Source organism: Giraffa tippelskirchi, chromosome 7 (genome assembly GCF_054371585.1).
Source record: "Giraffa tippelskirchi isolate mGirTip1 chromosome 7, T2T-mGirTip1v1.2.pri, whole genome shotgun sequence".
Taxonomy (NCBI): Eukaryota; Metazoa; Chordata; class Mammalia; order Artiodactyla; family Giraffidae; genus Giraffa; species Giraffa tippelskirchi.
Window position 1 is genome coordinate 119,079,386 of NC_137281.1, and position 14,977 is coordinate 119,094,362.

At 49.9% G+C, this 14,977-nt stretch overlaps 1 protein-coding gene across 1 annotated transcript; it reads left to right on the top strand.

Annotated features, from left to right (window-relative positions):
* The first annotated feature begins 1,011 nt into the window (after window positions 1–1,011).
* On the top strand, window positions 1,012–7,346 carry LOC145513841 (uncharacterized). Its single transcript, XM_081510791.1, has 7 exons — window positions 1,012–1,063; window positions 1,207–1,350; window positions 1,390–1,816; window positions 2,652–2,758; window positions 2,858–2,974; window positions 3,186–3,274; window positions 6,560–7,346. The coding sequence occupies exons 1-4, from the start codon at window positions 1,012–1,014 to the stop codon at window positions 2,707–2,709; spliced, it is 681 nt and encodes a 226-aa protein (XP_081366917.1). The 3' UTR covers window positions 2,710–2,758; window positions 2,858–2,974; window positions 3,186–3,274; window positions 6,560–7,346.
* Window positions 7,347–14,977: the final 7,631 nt, after the last annotated feature.

Genomic DNA, 14,977 nt, shown 5'->3' on the forward strand with positions numbered 1-14,977 from the left:
TAAAGACCATTTACCACAGTCAATATACTGGAGGGCCATGTATTATTCATTGTTATCCAATGAAAAATTTGCTAAGGTGCTTCCATGCTGAATGTCTGATTGATTCATTGATTTCTTGATAGTTACTTCCAAAAAGTAAAGGCTAAGTTTGATATTGAGAAGTGGGGCTGGAAGCCAGAAGCCCCAAGTCCTTCCTTTATTACCAACTAGCCTGCTGAAAGACCTAGTTTTCTAAGCCTTTAAATGATATCTTGCTAATAGAATAGTTTTCAGGCTTAATGGGTAATAATTGAGAGGAATAGTTGGATCTCCCACTGAAAACTGCTAAGTATGTGGCTGCTTCTCCTTCTGTCCCGTGTAGGGAAGCCAGGAATATTAACACCTAAATGCCCATAGCCTGCGAATGCCTAATTAATGTCTTTTATGAATTCCATTAAATTAAAATTATTTTTAATCTCATTTTATTTTGAGAAAGTCCCCACAGGGAAAGACCAACTGTCCAATCTATTTTCAACTGTAGATGAGGCTGGCTGCAGTGGAGACTTCATCACCAACACTTTAAATGAAGTTGTGTGTGGCTGGCTTAAGCTCATCACCATTCACACACGTTTGGGTAAATACACTTAAATATGGGTGGAAAGTTTGGAACTTTTTTTAACAAATCCATTCTCCCCTACTGGCCCAGTAGTTAGTTCCCTGATCATACCTGATGAATGCACTTCTCCGCCAAAACTAAAAATTAAAAAATAAAACTATTAAGACCTCATAGTTTGTTTTGGTTATAATGAACTGTTTTCCTTCTGTCATGTAGGTTTTCTTCTCCAATTAAGAAGTGACCCGAAATACAATGTGACCCCTCTTTATATGGGTGCATCTGATCGCCCTCTTTCTTTCCTCCATCAGACAAGCTGGCCTTCCCTAGAGGGTGGGCTTGCGTGAAAGGGTTAAAGGTTCTCTGGTCAAAATGACCCAACAGAAGGAGCCCGGCCCAGAGCTGAAATCTAAGTGCTAATGACCGCTGCCCTTCACCCCGCTGCTGTCCACCGGCCGGACCTGAGGCCGGGTAGTGGCCAGGATTGGGAGTGGGCACAATGTTCTGCATTTAACATTTGAACTTCTCCTATCCGAGGCAGCAGGCCGTTTTGTCCTGAGGTCGCTGACCCTGGCTCCCCCATCAGCTGCCCTGAAACCTTAATTGAATGACAGATGGTCATCTTCGGGGGCGCCAGAAGCTGCGGGCTGCCAGCCGCGCAGGGGCTGCGGCCCCAGGCCCCAGCGGTCCCGCCCCGGCCCTGCCAACAAGGGGCGGGCAGCAGAGGCAGCAGGAGGCCCGCGGGCGCGGCGGGTTCGGTGGGTCTCGGCCAAAGGCGTGGCCCTGCGCCCCCTGAGGAAACAAGCGCCTAAGTGGTAGCGCGGGCGAAGAGCTGGTTCCTAGCTCCCTAACCAGCCTCCCAGGCAGAGCGCCCCAAATAGTGCAGGCCCTATGTAGGCCTCGAGACCCGGAAGGCAGCCGAGAAGGGACAAAACGTCTCGCCTCAGTGTCGAAGGCCCGTATTCCAAAACCGCGGGCCTCACGCGTCGAGGTCCGGAGTCCGTGCGGCCTAAGGCAAACAGGCCAGCGTCCAAGCCCAAGATGCCCGTCCCCAGGTGGATCCACCCTCCTCAGCCGGCGAGAAGGCCCGGAAAAGACCGATCCCTTGCCGCAGGCGGCCTGCCCTGAGTCACCAAGAGCGCCTTCGGGCGAGCGCCCTTCTCGGCCGGAGGCCACGCGAGCCACGCTGATGTCCGACCGCTGGCGCCCCAAAACCACCCCATTGTAAGGAGCTTTCAGGGCTCTAGGGTAAGAGATGGGAGCCCCAAAAGGCGCCTGGAGGCACCAGAGTCCAGCAGCGCTGCCTCAGCCGCTCGTCCGCGCCCTAGTGTCCTATTTCTTTAAAATAAAAGCTGCGAGCCCTACAATTACTGGGATTACAGCGAGCGGGTATTGATCTGCAGCCGGCATTGTAGGATCAAGCAGGCGGGCGGAGGCAGACATCGCCGCCCCCACCCCCTCGCCGCCTCCTAGGCCTGCAAAGAGCTAAAAAAAACCGTTTCTAAATGTTTGATTTCAAACGCACCATCAACAGCTGCTGCAAAAAGTACGACCACCACCCCCCACCTCCCCGCCTGCACCTCACCTCCTCCCCTACGCCCGTGGGCCTCCCAGGCCCGAGCCAACTACATTGCCACCTTAAGCCCCCCCCCCTCCTTTTTTTTCTTTCTTCCTTTATTTTTAATTACTGAGGGGAAATATACACATAAGCAAAAAAAAAAAAGCCTCCCCGGCAGGCGCGAGCGGGGGTGTTGAGGAGGCCGGCGAAGGCGGTAATGCAACCCTAATGCACAGATAGCTGACATCAACTTCCGTCAGGCAGCTCCTGGAGATCGAACCTTTCGATTGTAACTGGGACAATTTGCATAGTGATTCCCTTTCAGAGCTTTCCCGGGTCCATAACAAGCCCAGGCAGCTATTCAAATGCAAGTTGCAACCCCAAATACAAGGCTAGCCGGACCAAAAAGAGCCTTCCAGCGCTCGGGAGAAGCGAGACCCGTGCTTTGGATCTCATCCTTCTCTCTTCTTTTTTCTTTCTCTTCTCCGGTTCCTGATTTAGCTGGGAGCTGTTTATTTATGGCTGCAAATGTGTGCGTGCGAGAGAGAGGGAGAATTGATCTTTGCCTGGACTTAAAGATGGAGCCGAAGGCGCTGGAGGGAATTTGGGTTTGTGCGCCTAGCTCAGACCGGGGCGCCGAAGGGGGGTCGCTTGGCACGAAGCCCGAGGTCTCTCTTTTCCGCACCCCTCACCTCGCGACCTTTCAGGAATCCGAGGGGTCCTGAAGCGGCCTGGCTGACCCACCTCCCCGGGGCCGAGCTACCGAGAAAGGCTTCATGGAGGGAGCCATCCCGTCCCTGTCTTTAAAATGAGCGCAATAAAAGGTATCACCTGCGACTTGTGCGGATCACTTTTTCTTACTGTGCACTGTCTCGGGGGCGGGAGCAGAGGGTACTTACAGTTTCCGGGGTGGGGGGGGGGCTTATAGGATCCCGGGGAGGGGGGAATTAGGAGGCTAGAAGTTAGGCTCCCCAGTTTCCCGGTTTCTTTCTCATTTGAAATTATGCAGATTGACTCTCGTTTCCTCCCTCCTAGGGGGCAAATCCTCAAACGCGAACCTGATCACTTGTCACAGAAGCAACTTGCCATGAAATCCGCTAATGCGCCGGGACTCGCCCACCAGGGTAAGCCTCTCTCACAGGCGCGTGCTGAGGTGGGGGTGGGGGACAGGCCGGGGCAGGGGCTCCAGGAGCCCGGCGTCGCTGGTCCACTGCTGAGCCTGTAGCCACGCACACAGGGTGGGAGCCGAGGGCGGAGGGCAGAAGCCGCGTCACGGTCAGGGAGCCGAGCGAGGGCGCCCCCCTCCCACCATGCCCACCCAGCTTCGGCGCTAACAGGTCCTCCTGGAAAATTTAAAGTAGCAAATGAGGGCGGGGAGGAGGCCTCCCAGATAGGGTGTAAATATCCGGGCGTGCCAAGCGTGGCGGCGGTACGCGAGCGCGCGTCTGCGGTCTATGAGCGGTTCTCCCGCGAAGCCGCGTGCGGCGGCAGAACTGCACCTGCATCCGTGCGAGTCGTAGAAATGGAGATAGCCAGGCTCACTGACCTGGGGAAAACCCCGAGTTAGAACTCGTCTATACTTCCCTAGGCTGGTTCCCGCTTTCTAAATCTCCCAGGTGGCTTGTTGTCTTTGCAAATCCAACCCAAACCTGCTCAGGATGATCTCAGGCCACTGTCCTTGCAGCACTGACCATCGTCTCGATGGAAGAACCAGCTCCTCTAGTCAGAGAGCATAAAGCGGCAGCTAAATTCGTGTCTTTCCCCACCCACCCACGCCGCCCTTTAATGGTGAGAAAATATAGGCTTCTCAAATCCACAGAAGCAGCCAAACACACATTTCCCAATGTTCTTTGTTTATATCGGTTCGGGTGCTGGAAGCTGACAACGAGCTTTTTCGTTGAGCCTGTTTTATGCAGAGCACTTGGGATATTTTTCAGTCTTGTATCTTAAATATATATGTATATAGAGAGAGAATGCTTTCTGGATGGTTTTGCAATAGGTTTCTTAAGGAACAGATATGTTCATAAGCGTTTGGGATTGAATGGTGAGAGAAGCTACCTGGAAGGTATAAATAAACCCAGTGCCAATTAAAAACACATTGAACAGAAGAAATTATGAACGAAGATGAGGGAATTAACTAGTCTGGAAAAAGATTTTAATGTCTGAATTTTCCAGATTTCATGGCCACAAATAACAAATTGAAAGGAATTTAATCTATCCTTTTACCTGTGTTTTCTTTACGCACAACCGAAGAACACAGGCCCTCCTGAGTTTGTCTGTCAAGTGCACATTTCTAAGCATTTCAATGGACAAATCAACTTTGGGATGTTTTCCTACTTTTTCCGTAAACCACAACCAGTTTAGTTCTGATGGAAAACAATTTAAAATTAATTCGGGTTGTAGAAAAAAAAGAAAAAATTTAAAATTCTGACAGTTAAACTATTACCAGATTCCAAGGGGTTAATTTGATATAAATAATCCACTTGCCTGTGAGCACAGAAGGTGGAAGTTAGAGGTCCTGGCAGCAAAAAGACTCCAGTGGTGACAGAGCTTTGTGAGTCTGAGGGGGTATGCAGAGGCTCTGAGCCTAGCTTTGGGTTTGTTGCATCCCTCTTGCTCGCTTAAAACAGTAACTCAAGATGTAAGTAAAAGTGTTTTCATTTTTTATTGATCCCACTAACATCTTTCATTATCCAGCATGTAGCCACAGCAAATTATTGCTCATTTGATACCAAGAATTCTATTGACCATTGCTTTCGTTGGAGAGAGAATTCTAACTACTCGGCTCCTCTGTAGTCAGAGCTGAGGCTGAGAACATTCCTCGGCTAAAACCCAAGTAAATTGAACCCCCTGCCTCCAGGAATTGATGGAGATGTGTTCATTACATGAAGCCACGTGAACATGCATAGAGATCTGCTTTTTACTCTGCCTGCCTTACCCCCACTCATGCGAAAGGTCTGTCCCTTTGGAACAGATCTGCCTACGTGGAGAGCTGGGCATTCGTTAACCTCTTCTGGAGCCCTTCTGGCAACTTCTTTCCAACTCTGACCAGGGTTAGGGCAAGGGAAATGATGCAGCAAAAGCCTGCTCTTAAGGTCAGTCCTGTGCTCAAAACCACCCCAATGTAGACACCTATGGAAATCATTACCCACGCCCTCCCCCCAAAAAAAGACTCCTAAAATATCCAGATGAGGGACTTTATGGTCTAGATACAACTTTCTAAATTGAACTACCATCCACTTCAACTCTACTTGTCATCAAAAAGGTCTAAGTACTGGCAGAGGGAGCTCTGAGTTCAATGTCTGTTTTCTCTTTGGTTGGCAATGGGTGTCCAGCCCCAAATGACAGGCCAGGCGACTCCGGTGCTCCCGCCAGTGCACGAAGAAGGTGTCCCCTGCCGCATGCGCCCCCAAGCCCCCAGTGAAGGCCTGACCTTTGACCCTAGGGCTAGCAGCTCCGGAGTACTCAGGGCTAAAGAGGGAGGAAGGTAGAGAAAAGAGGCTGGAGAGAGGGTCCGGGAGAGGAAAGGAGAGAACAGACTTGTTTCCCGAGAAGCTAGTGGCTGAATTTGCCTTCACGCGGAAAGGAGCCCAGAGCTGCCCCAAGCAGGCTCCACGCGAGGTCTCAACCCTCAGGCTGCCTTCCCCCTTCCCAAGGTGGCTTCCTCAGATCTGCCTGTCGGACCCAGGCGCCCTTTCGGTCTCCCTTCGGGCGTCTCCGTGAAAAGTGCCCCGATTCGAGGGTGCGCTGAACTGGCACCACCGCAGCGAAGAGAGAGACGTCAAGTCTGACAGCGAGCGGGGCCCGACCACCGCTAGCCCGCCGTCGGCGCCCAGCCGGGCTTGTCACATTTCCCAGTAGTACATAATCCGCGGCCGCTACACCGTAAGCCCTCCGCCCCAAGAGGAGGCCAGGACGGTCTTGGAGAAGCTATGCCCGCGGGGACTCGGTAGAGGAGATGGTTTGGTTAGGTTTCATTTCCACAACCACCAGGTTTTCCACTAGGTTCCAGAACAAACGGAGAGCAAACTGATGCGTTTAACAAATGAGTCGGAACTTGCAGCCCGCCTAACGGCTCCAACTCCAAATCCGAAGGCGGATTTGGGGCTCTTAGGGACCATCTAGGTAGTTATTTTCCTAATGGTGCTAAATGAGCGTGAAACTGTTCTCTCGGGGACCGCGCTCCATGAACTTTGTGCGTCTGGGAGCCACTCTTGTTCTAGAACAAGGTAGTAACGGGGTGGGAGCATGCTCTGAGCACGCGGGACTCTCGCCCAAGAGCAGCAGCCTAGAGATGAGAGTAGATTCTAAGTGGGCTTTTAGGGGTTGGGAGATAGGGGAAGGGAATTTAAGCTGGGATTCATACAGTGGATTTTTTTTCTTTGTTTTTCTTTTTGTTTTTAACGTAGATAGATAACCCCGGCAGTGGTGTAACCAGCGCGCGCCCAAAGCCGTCTTGTCCCTCGAATGCGCTCACCGCCGGCAACACTTGGAGAATCCAGCCCACAGTGGTTTCGAAAACCCCATTTTCCTGATTGCAGCTCAGACTCTGGAACCCCGAGAGCCTCCCCAGAGAGGGAGCCTGAATCGGGCCAAGTAGTGGGTCGGGGACACACACACACACACACACGCACACACACACACGCACATGCACACAGAGTCAGAGCCGTGCTTCATAGAATCTAAGATCCAGAGTAGCTGGAAGGGGATTTGGGAGGCCACGGCTGAGGGAGCCAGCCAGGCCCTGTGTGCTGCCTCTGCCAGAGTCGTGCAGCCACTGAAGCAACCTAATCCTGGTAGTTATTGGGGGGGGGGGGACTGGAACACAGGTTTGAGCTAAAGCAAGTAAGGGCAAGTGACAGATGATCAAGCATTTCTTTGAAATGAGGAAGAACTGAGAACCACCCAGCTGTCCTGGCGTTAGGGCAGTCTGGACATTAGAAAACTACTCTCCTCACACACACAGCAGCGCACATCCTCTGACGGTAAGCTCACCCACGCCCAGCAAGGGCCACTGCACCTCCTAACTGCTTTTTCGGCCTCCTCCAGGTTTTGCCAGGCAAATGAAACAAGAACTCAATAGTAAATTATTTTGTTCAGACTTCTGTCTTTTTATGAAAATAAAAGGCAACACTTTGTCATTTTTAATCATATAAGCAGACAATAAACCTAATCTTGATATTGATTTTTCCAGAATCAAGTGATTTTGTGCAGTGTCTGTTTTATTTCCTTTCTGAGGAAGAGCCGTTTGTTGGTAGATGGTGTGGCTCTAAGACTGCACTCCAGTGGGCAGGTGCTTATCTGAAACATGTAGCTGATTGTGGACTTTGAAGCCAGATAGCTAAAATGGGGTTCTGCCTGGGTAGCAGGAAGTTTGGTTTTTGTCTAGTTATCTAGATAATGGTTTCAACCTCTGGTGCCCTAGGGTAGATTTAAGACTCAGCTGGTGCTTTTAGAAGTTACGGCCTCAGAGTTTCACTGCAATTTTTTTTCAAAATAAAATCAAATAAATAAAAATAAAACCAACAACCCGCAAATCTTGATGTTATTGTCCCAGACAGCACTGTGAGAAGCATTAGCAAGGGGAGCGCACTCTCCCAGCAACCCCAAGTTTAGGAAAGGGACATGACCCTGAGCTGGCCGACCTTGGAGGACTGCAAAAGCCCAGTAGAGAAGTGGCAGGGGATGCAAGTTCCTGCTAACGGGCTCAGAGACATGGATGATTTCTCTGAATTCTGGTGTTCTCTCTTTCCTTTGTCAAAAACAAGGTGATATTTGATGCTGATGCCAAATGGTGTTGGCACCTTTCATGTGAAGGTCTTGAGGTGCAGGGAGGTGGGCCTGGCCTCCACCTAGCTATAGAAGGAAGAGAAAGAGGGAGGGAATGAGCTGAGAAAGCTTCAGAGAAGAAAAGAATGAGGTGGAAACAGGAAGGAAGAAAGAAAGAAAAATGAAAAGAGGTGGAGAGGAAAATGAAACGGGAGTAAGGGGGTAAGATAGAAATAAAAGGGGAAAAAAGAGTAAAAAGGATGGTGAAGGAGAGGAAGAAAGGAAAAGAAGGAAAAACAGATTTTAAAAGACCTAATAAAAAAAACAAAATTACCCCATCCCTTGGAGGGAATTGTTTGCTCTGTGGACTACGTGGGAATTTTCCCACAGCTCTGGGTAGTTTCTCCTCCCTCCTGAAATGCAAAACAAATTACAGTCGCCAGCGTAAATTAAAATCCCAGAAACTCCTACTCCAATCCAAAAGGCTGGACTCAGGGCGCGCGGACCGCGGGTGACCCTACCATCCACCAACTCCCCCAGCCACCCCCCTCCCCCGACCCCGCAGTGAATGGCAGAGGTCACCACCACCCCACTCCACCCCCTACTACCAATTTCCAAGGGCCTAGGACCCTGGCTAGGGGAAGGGGACTCGATGGTTCTATGCCCTGCGTAGGGGGATGGAACCTCGGGCCTTCGAGTGACCCTAGGGCTCTGACCTTTGCCGCCGTCCTCTGGGGTCAGCAGTTAACCTATCGCTCCCCGCGCCTCTTCCCTTCCCGCCCCCGTCACTCTGCGGCCCCGGGCTAGGGAGATACGTCAATATTTGGGACCAGCATAGGGGAGGGAGCGGCGTCCAAGCAGGATTGCAGGAGAATGGAGCCCAAACCAGTGTGTTCATTCCGCTCCCCACACCCAGAAGACCCAGCCTCAAAGATCCCTCGCTTGCCCGGCGCTCAATGCCAAGGCCCAGTTAACCCCTTGCCTGGTAAAGAACCCGCTGATGCACGTAGGAAGAGAGTGGGCATCTTTCTCAGTTTTCCTGCCCTGTTTAGAGCAATTTATCTTCATTCAAAGTGTTACAGACCCTTCAGACACCAGTCACCCACCCTTTTGCATTTTGGGAATTCAAAGAGCCTTGGGTGAGAGGGGGAGCAGTGTGGAGTTAGCCTCGTGTCCCCCTCAAGCCCGAAACCTTGGACTAGTCTCTGGGAGCAGGTGCCAAGAGAACCAGTGAAAAAATCGGGCCAAAGTCCATGCTACGGGGCCCAGCTGACCGCCTCACTGTCCTCTCCGGGACTACGGGAACCAGCCTAGCGCCTGCCCATCCCACTTCCAAAAGCGCCTGCAACCGGCGCCCCAGAGGGCTCTCCCGGCGGGGACCGGGGAAAGCGGGCGGCAAACCGGAGGCTGCCGAGGCTGGTGGAGCGTCCCCAGCCCCCAGCTCACCGCTGCTTGGGGTTTTCGCGGTTTCCCCAGCTGGAGCCGGGGCCGCCAGGAGCCGAGAGCGTTAGGTTCAAATGCATCAAGGCTCTGAAGTCATTTATCCGGTTTCATAAATAATTTTCTTATTACACTTAAGCCCGATTCCTGCCCCCTTCCCGTTTTTATTGCGGGGTTTCAGCGGCTAAAAAGTTTCTAAGTCGGGTGGGCCGTTGTTTTCCTTTTTCCATCATTAACATCATTAATATGAGCTATCAATAACCCTGTCGTTCGGAGCCGAGTTTCACGGTATTGATCCACGCGGCTATTCATCTCTGCCATGCAAGACACGGAATAATTTTCGCATTACAGTAGCTTGGATTTGCTTTTAATTCATATTTAAAGCTGCAACCGGCTCGGTGGAGCGCTCTGCGAAAGACTAGAGGCGCCTAATTAATAATAAGTTAGAAACGAAGGAAGGCACCGGCGAATAAATAATTAATACAGACATCTATGTCTCTTTGAATATTGCTCCTTTAAAAATTTAGACTTACCAGGACCATACTGTAAGTCTGCAATTTATATTGCAGGGATGATTTAAGAAAGCTATTTTTTTTCCCTTGAAATACAATACTAAATTATTTACAGTGTTTTTGCAAACCTAAGTTCCTTCATTAGCCAGCCCCTCGGGTTTGTTCCTTCCAGGTGGAAAACACCAATTAAAAAAATAGTAATCAAAATAAGAATAACAATAAACTCCCAAGAACCACTGGCTATGATTAGTTTAAAGGTGGCAAGGATGGGGGCAGATTGGCTGGAAGAGAGGCTTACGGGGTTTTCAGAGGAGCAAAGAGCTGCCCTGTGGGGGTCTTGAGGGGGAGGGGTTGTTAGAAAGAGAAAACAAAAAAATCTAAAGTCAGTGGCAGTGACTTGGGGCATTCACTGGTACTGGAAGGAACAAAGTTTTAGGTAAATTCAGAGTTCTCAAGGGGACTCGGGGAGTGTCCCAGGTCCTCCCCCCTGCAACTCCCCCTGGGAGGAGGGGGAAATAGAATGTTTAAAGAAAAGCTATTGAAACCCAGTTCTGGATTCCAGGCTAGCTGGGAGCTACCAGTGTGCTAGGAAAGATAACAAAATTTAAATGGGTCAGAGTGACTGAGAATCAGACGAGGGTTTGTGTGAGAGAGACTAGGATTTGTTTGCAATATTGTTAGCAATATTGATTTTTTTGTTACTTGGATTAATGTATGTTAAACAGGGAAATACAGGCATTAGTCAAGTACATTATAATCATCTATTGTTGAGAGCAACCTTTTTCAGGTGAGTGCTGGAGACTCAGGACTGCGAAGCACTTCCAGGGACTCAAGAGCATCCAGGCCCAGATAGGGGCATCCAGGAGTTCACAGGGGCTGGTAGTGCAGAAAGAAGGCAACCTCAACCCCAGCTTGCTCTTCCTCCCGCTCCTTTTAGAATTACAGGCTTATTTAACCAATCTACTATCCAGGTATGTCAGGCTCAATCTCTAGCTGGGTAGGTGATTACAGAAATGTACAAGCTAAGTCACTTCAGTTGCATCCGACTCTTTGCAACCTCATGAACTGCAGCCTGCCAGGTTCCTCTGTCCATGGGATTTTCCAGGCAAGAATACTAGAGTGGGTTGTCTGGAAAGGTGGAGGCATTCTTGACACCGAACATTCTTCACCAGCCCCAGGCATTTTCCCACAGCCTCCTAGCCCGGCTTCCGGGTCTATTGGCCCCAGTGACCATCCCTACAACCCTCTGGGGTCTCAACCTAAGGCTGGGAACTCCCACATCCCAGTCGGTGGCCTAAGGCCCGGTGGGGAGCACATTGGTGTGCCTACACGAGTACATGCACATGCATCCACACCAGTTAGAGCTGAAAAAAAGATACGAACTAGGGAGAGAGATACCTGGAGACCCTCCCAGTCCTGGCTCTGTATCTTGGGTGCTAGCCCAGCTCTGGGAAGTGTGCCTCTGAGACAACATCCCCCACCTAAAGGTCCCTAGTCATCCTTTCACCCCAACCCAACCGCAGGCCCACTCCCCACAGGCCCTTGCGCCTTGCCCCCACCACCACCACAGTTGGGGGGGAGGGGTTCTAAGACCACACACTCTGCTTTTTTTCCTCATCGCTTCTCCTGCACCCTGGGTCACTGCATTTATGGAGCAAGACCCTGCGACATGAAGTTCCCAGCAAGTGAAGGTGAAGGTCTTTTATGAGCTCCACTCATGTTAAAGGGCTTACACAGGACCCCAGGGGCCTTGGATGGTTCAGAAGGGAGCAAAAGTTTTAGAGGGTAGGATTGTAGGGGGAAAGACTTCTGGGCACCATTGCCCGGATGGCGCTGGGGCAGACACTTACCCAGAGCCCAAGAGTCACACAGCCGAGACTGGTTCTCTTGTCAGCCACAGGGACAAAGGAATGAGAAGGCCAAGACTTGCAAGATGAACAGGGCCGGATGGGCAAAGAAAGAAGGGAACGTGTAGAAAGTGTGAAGGGGAAAGGAGAAATGAAGGTTTGGAAGGGAAAAGGCGGCTCAGCCTCGAGAAAACACATGGCCAGACGCAACCCAGGCGGGAGGCACAGGCAAGGGATGGGGATCCCAGAACACCAACACCGGCGTTTCATTTTTAAATCTTCTAGGTGTCTGCAGGTCAAATAAAGACAAGGGCAGTAACGATTATTCTGTTAAATCTATGGTACTTGACTTCGCAAACACTAATTGATTAGACACCAAAATGATTTGTTTAAAGAGTTTTCCTTCCCAAGTGCAGCTGCTCTCCAGCGGGTCGGCGTGATCCTGCAAGGCTGCGGAGGAGCTCACCAAATGGGCCACACTCCCGGCTACAGAGGCTGCAATCAGCCCAGGGCTCTAGGGGCTAGTCCACACCCGTCCACCTCAGATTCTAGGCTGGCCTGCCACCCTCGACTTCCAGCCTTCCTGTCCACCAGAACCAAGTCTTAGTGCACCTGGAGATCATCGTGAGCCAACTTTGCCCTCTCTCCAACCCTTTTGCTCAGAGTTGTCCTCACTTTGGGTCGTTTTGATCTGCTCCAGTGAAAGGACCCCTTCTCCCTTTCGCCTGTCCTCCCCAGTCTCCAGCCCTGTCGTTCTATACATCAGGGTCTCACCGGCTAACCTGGAATAGAGCCCCAGAAAGGAAGCACTGGAAGAGCTTTACCACTACCCCAAATCTGGTAAATTCATTGCCCCACTGCACCAGCAGCCCAGATAGGTCTCCTTTGTAATATACTTCAACAATACAAAGACTAGGGACGAAAATCCACTGAAGGGTTGGCCAGAGAAGGTCACCTGCCCCGGAATCTAGCTGGCTGCATCCATAGCAGGGTCTTGAAAACAGTACGTTCCACCTGGGAGCCTGGGACCCCATCCCAAGCCCCAGGGCATCAGGAAGCCCCTCTCCCTTTCGGCTCTTAGCCAGAGATCTTGAAAAGCCCTCACCAAAATGGGCAGCCATTGGAATGAATTTAAGTTCAGGAAAAGCCGCCTCTAGCTTATCCGGTTGCCCAATTGCCTAGAGAGATGCCTGGGAGAGGCTTCCAGACCTGTCTGAGGTCCTAGAATGTTGCGCATCTCCTATAACCTGGAGTCTGCTGAGTTGGCAGGAGCTGTCAAAGAGCTCTTCACCAGAGCATCTTCTCTTTGGGATTTGGAAGGTGTAGGAAGGAAATGCCACAAAGGAGAGTGTGAACTCACACTATATATAGTGTGCAAAACATAATTTACATTAAAAAGGAAAAAAACTAACAACAGATGAATAAGAAGTATATGAAGGTTAAAGATTGATGAAGAGGGCTAGAATAATTGATTAGCACTTCCTTGGCCCTCATAAAGTAGAGAGAAGCCACTGACTAAATTTTTTTAATGGTTGTCAGTAGGGAATCACAGGCCACCCTCTTCTGAATTTTTCCTATTCTAAGCCAATAGCAATTTTCTGGATAAAAAGAAAAATTCTGCAGAGGTGGGAGGAAGACGGGAGAACCTGGCTAGAAGCACGCAGGGCCAAATCCTTCACCCACAGTTATCAAGTGCCTAACTCTACCCGACACCAAAGAAATGGTTCCTCACCAAGAGTTTAATTCTAGACTTGCTACAGGCATCAGAAAGGCTTGTGAGTTACATTCCGAGGCTCTGGTCAAGGAACCAGGCTTGCCATGAAGCCCTGGGTGAAGGAATCCACCCTGTCATTCAGGTTTGCTGTTTGTGCCGTCTACAAACAGGAAGTAAACATTTAATGACTCAGAGGGGCTGGAAACAGTTCTTTGGGAGAGTATTGAAAACTGGGACTGAATCATATGTCACATCTCTGTTACTCACAAAGAACACTAAGGCAGCAATCCTGAAACTGATAGAAGGTTCTCAAAGAACCTTGTGTGGCCAGCATTTGGAGGAAAGGCCTTATTCTCATTCTCTTTTCTAAGCCTTCTGGGGTCACCGGGCAAGCTCTGGCCCACCTAGCATAGGAAGGACTGGACCTGCCTGACCACCACCAAGCAGCACTCCAACATCTACAAAATAAGTAATCTGAAATCCTTGTTTCCACACTGAAAATATTGCCAGCAACAAGCATCCAGTCCATAGTCTTGTTTCCTTTTTTCTTAAATATATACGAGTATGAAACAGAGTGGTGACTGACATTTTTTTTTTTAAGTTTACTGCAGCTACTCAAAATCTAACCAGCTAACACTGAGCTGCATATAGGACTGTATGCATCCTGTAATCACATACATTAAGCCCATCAGGTAACTTCAAGAGACCCATCCTTGAGCTCTTTAATCCTCCATAGTGCACCTGATGGGTGCCAGGCTGGGCAGTGGGAGGTGGAAGGGCAGAGAGGGACAAAATGACAAAAAGCTATCCCAGTCCTCTGGTTCCCCCCTACACACACACACACACACACACACACACACACACACACACACACACACACACACACACACACACACATAGATATGCATTCACCCTAACTAGGCCTAAGAGCACCCATCCCGTCCAACATACATTCTTAGTAACAGGAAAGTTTTCCAAGACATTGAGTAAGAATAAAATGTTTCTGAGAAATCACTGTAATTCAGTCAACTCCAGGAAAACAAAGGCTAAATAAAAGGCATAAATGACCAAGAAAAATTAAGGAGATTTCCTCAAGCAAGTCCTGTACACACTTTAGTCCACCATATAAATACTCATAAAGATTTTTACTTTGGCTCCTCCTTTAGGGACCAGCACTGAACCAGGCCCCCTTTCATAAGGTGGGGGGAGGGAGAATTTAGCTCACCTGATCCCAGCCCTCTTCAGGTAGACTCTAGGGGTTCAACTAGGAGCCTCACAGGAGGGAAGGTTTCTAGGATCAAGTCCCTAATTAGTCACACAAAGAGAAAACCATGAACAATTTGTGCATTTGGTGGTATTTACTTCTTTCTTTTAACAAACTGCCTTTTGGGAACAGAGTTGTCATAAGGGCAAATCAATCACTTCAGGAGGATTAGAATGAAGGGGGGAGGCAAAGGGGAGGCAAACGGTTTAGCTCAAAGTCTACCTTCTATGTTAACCCATTGTTTGGTCTCATATGAGAGCTGCATGCTCTGTGTTGTAAGA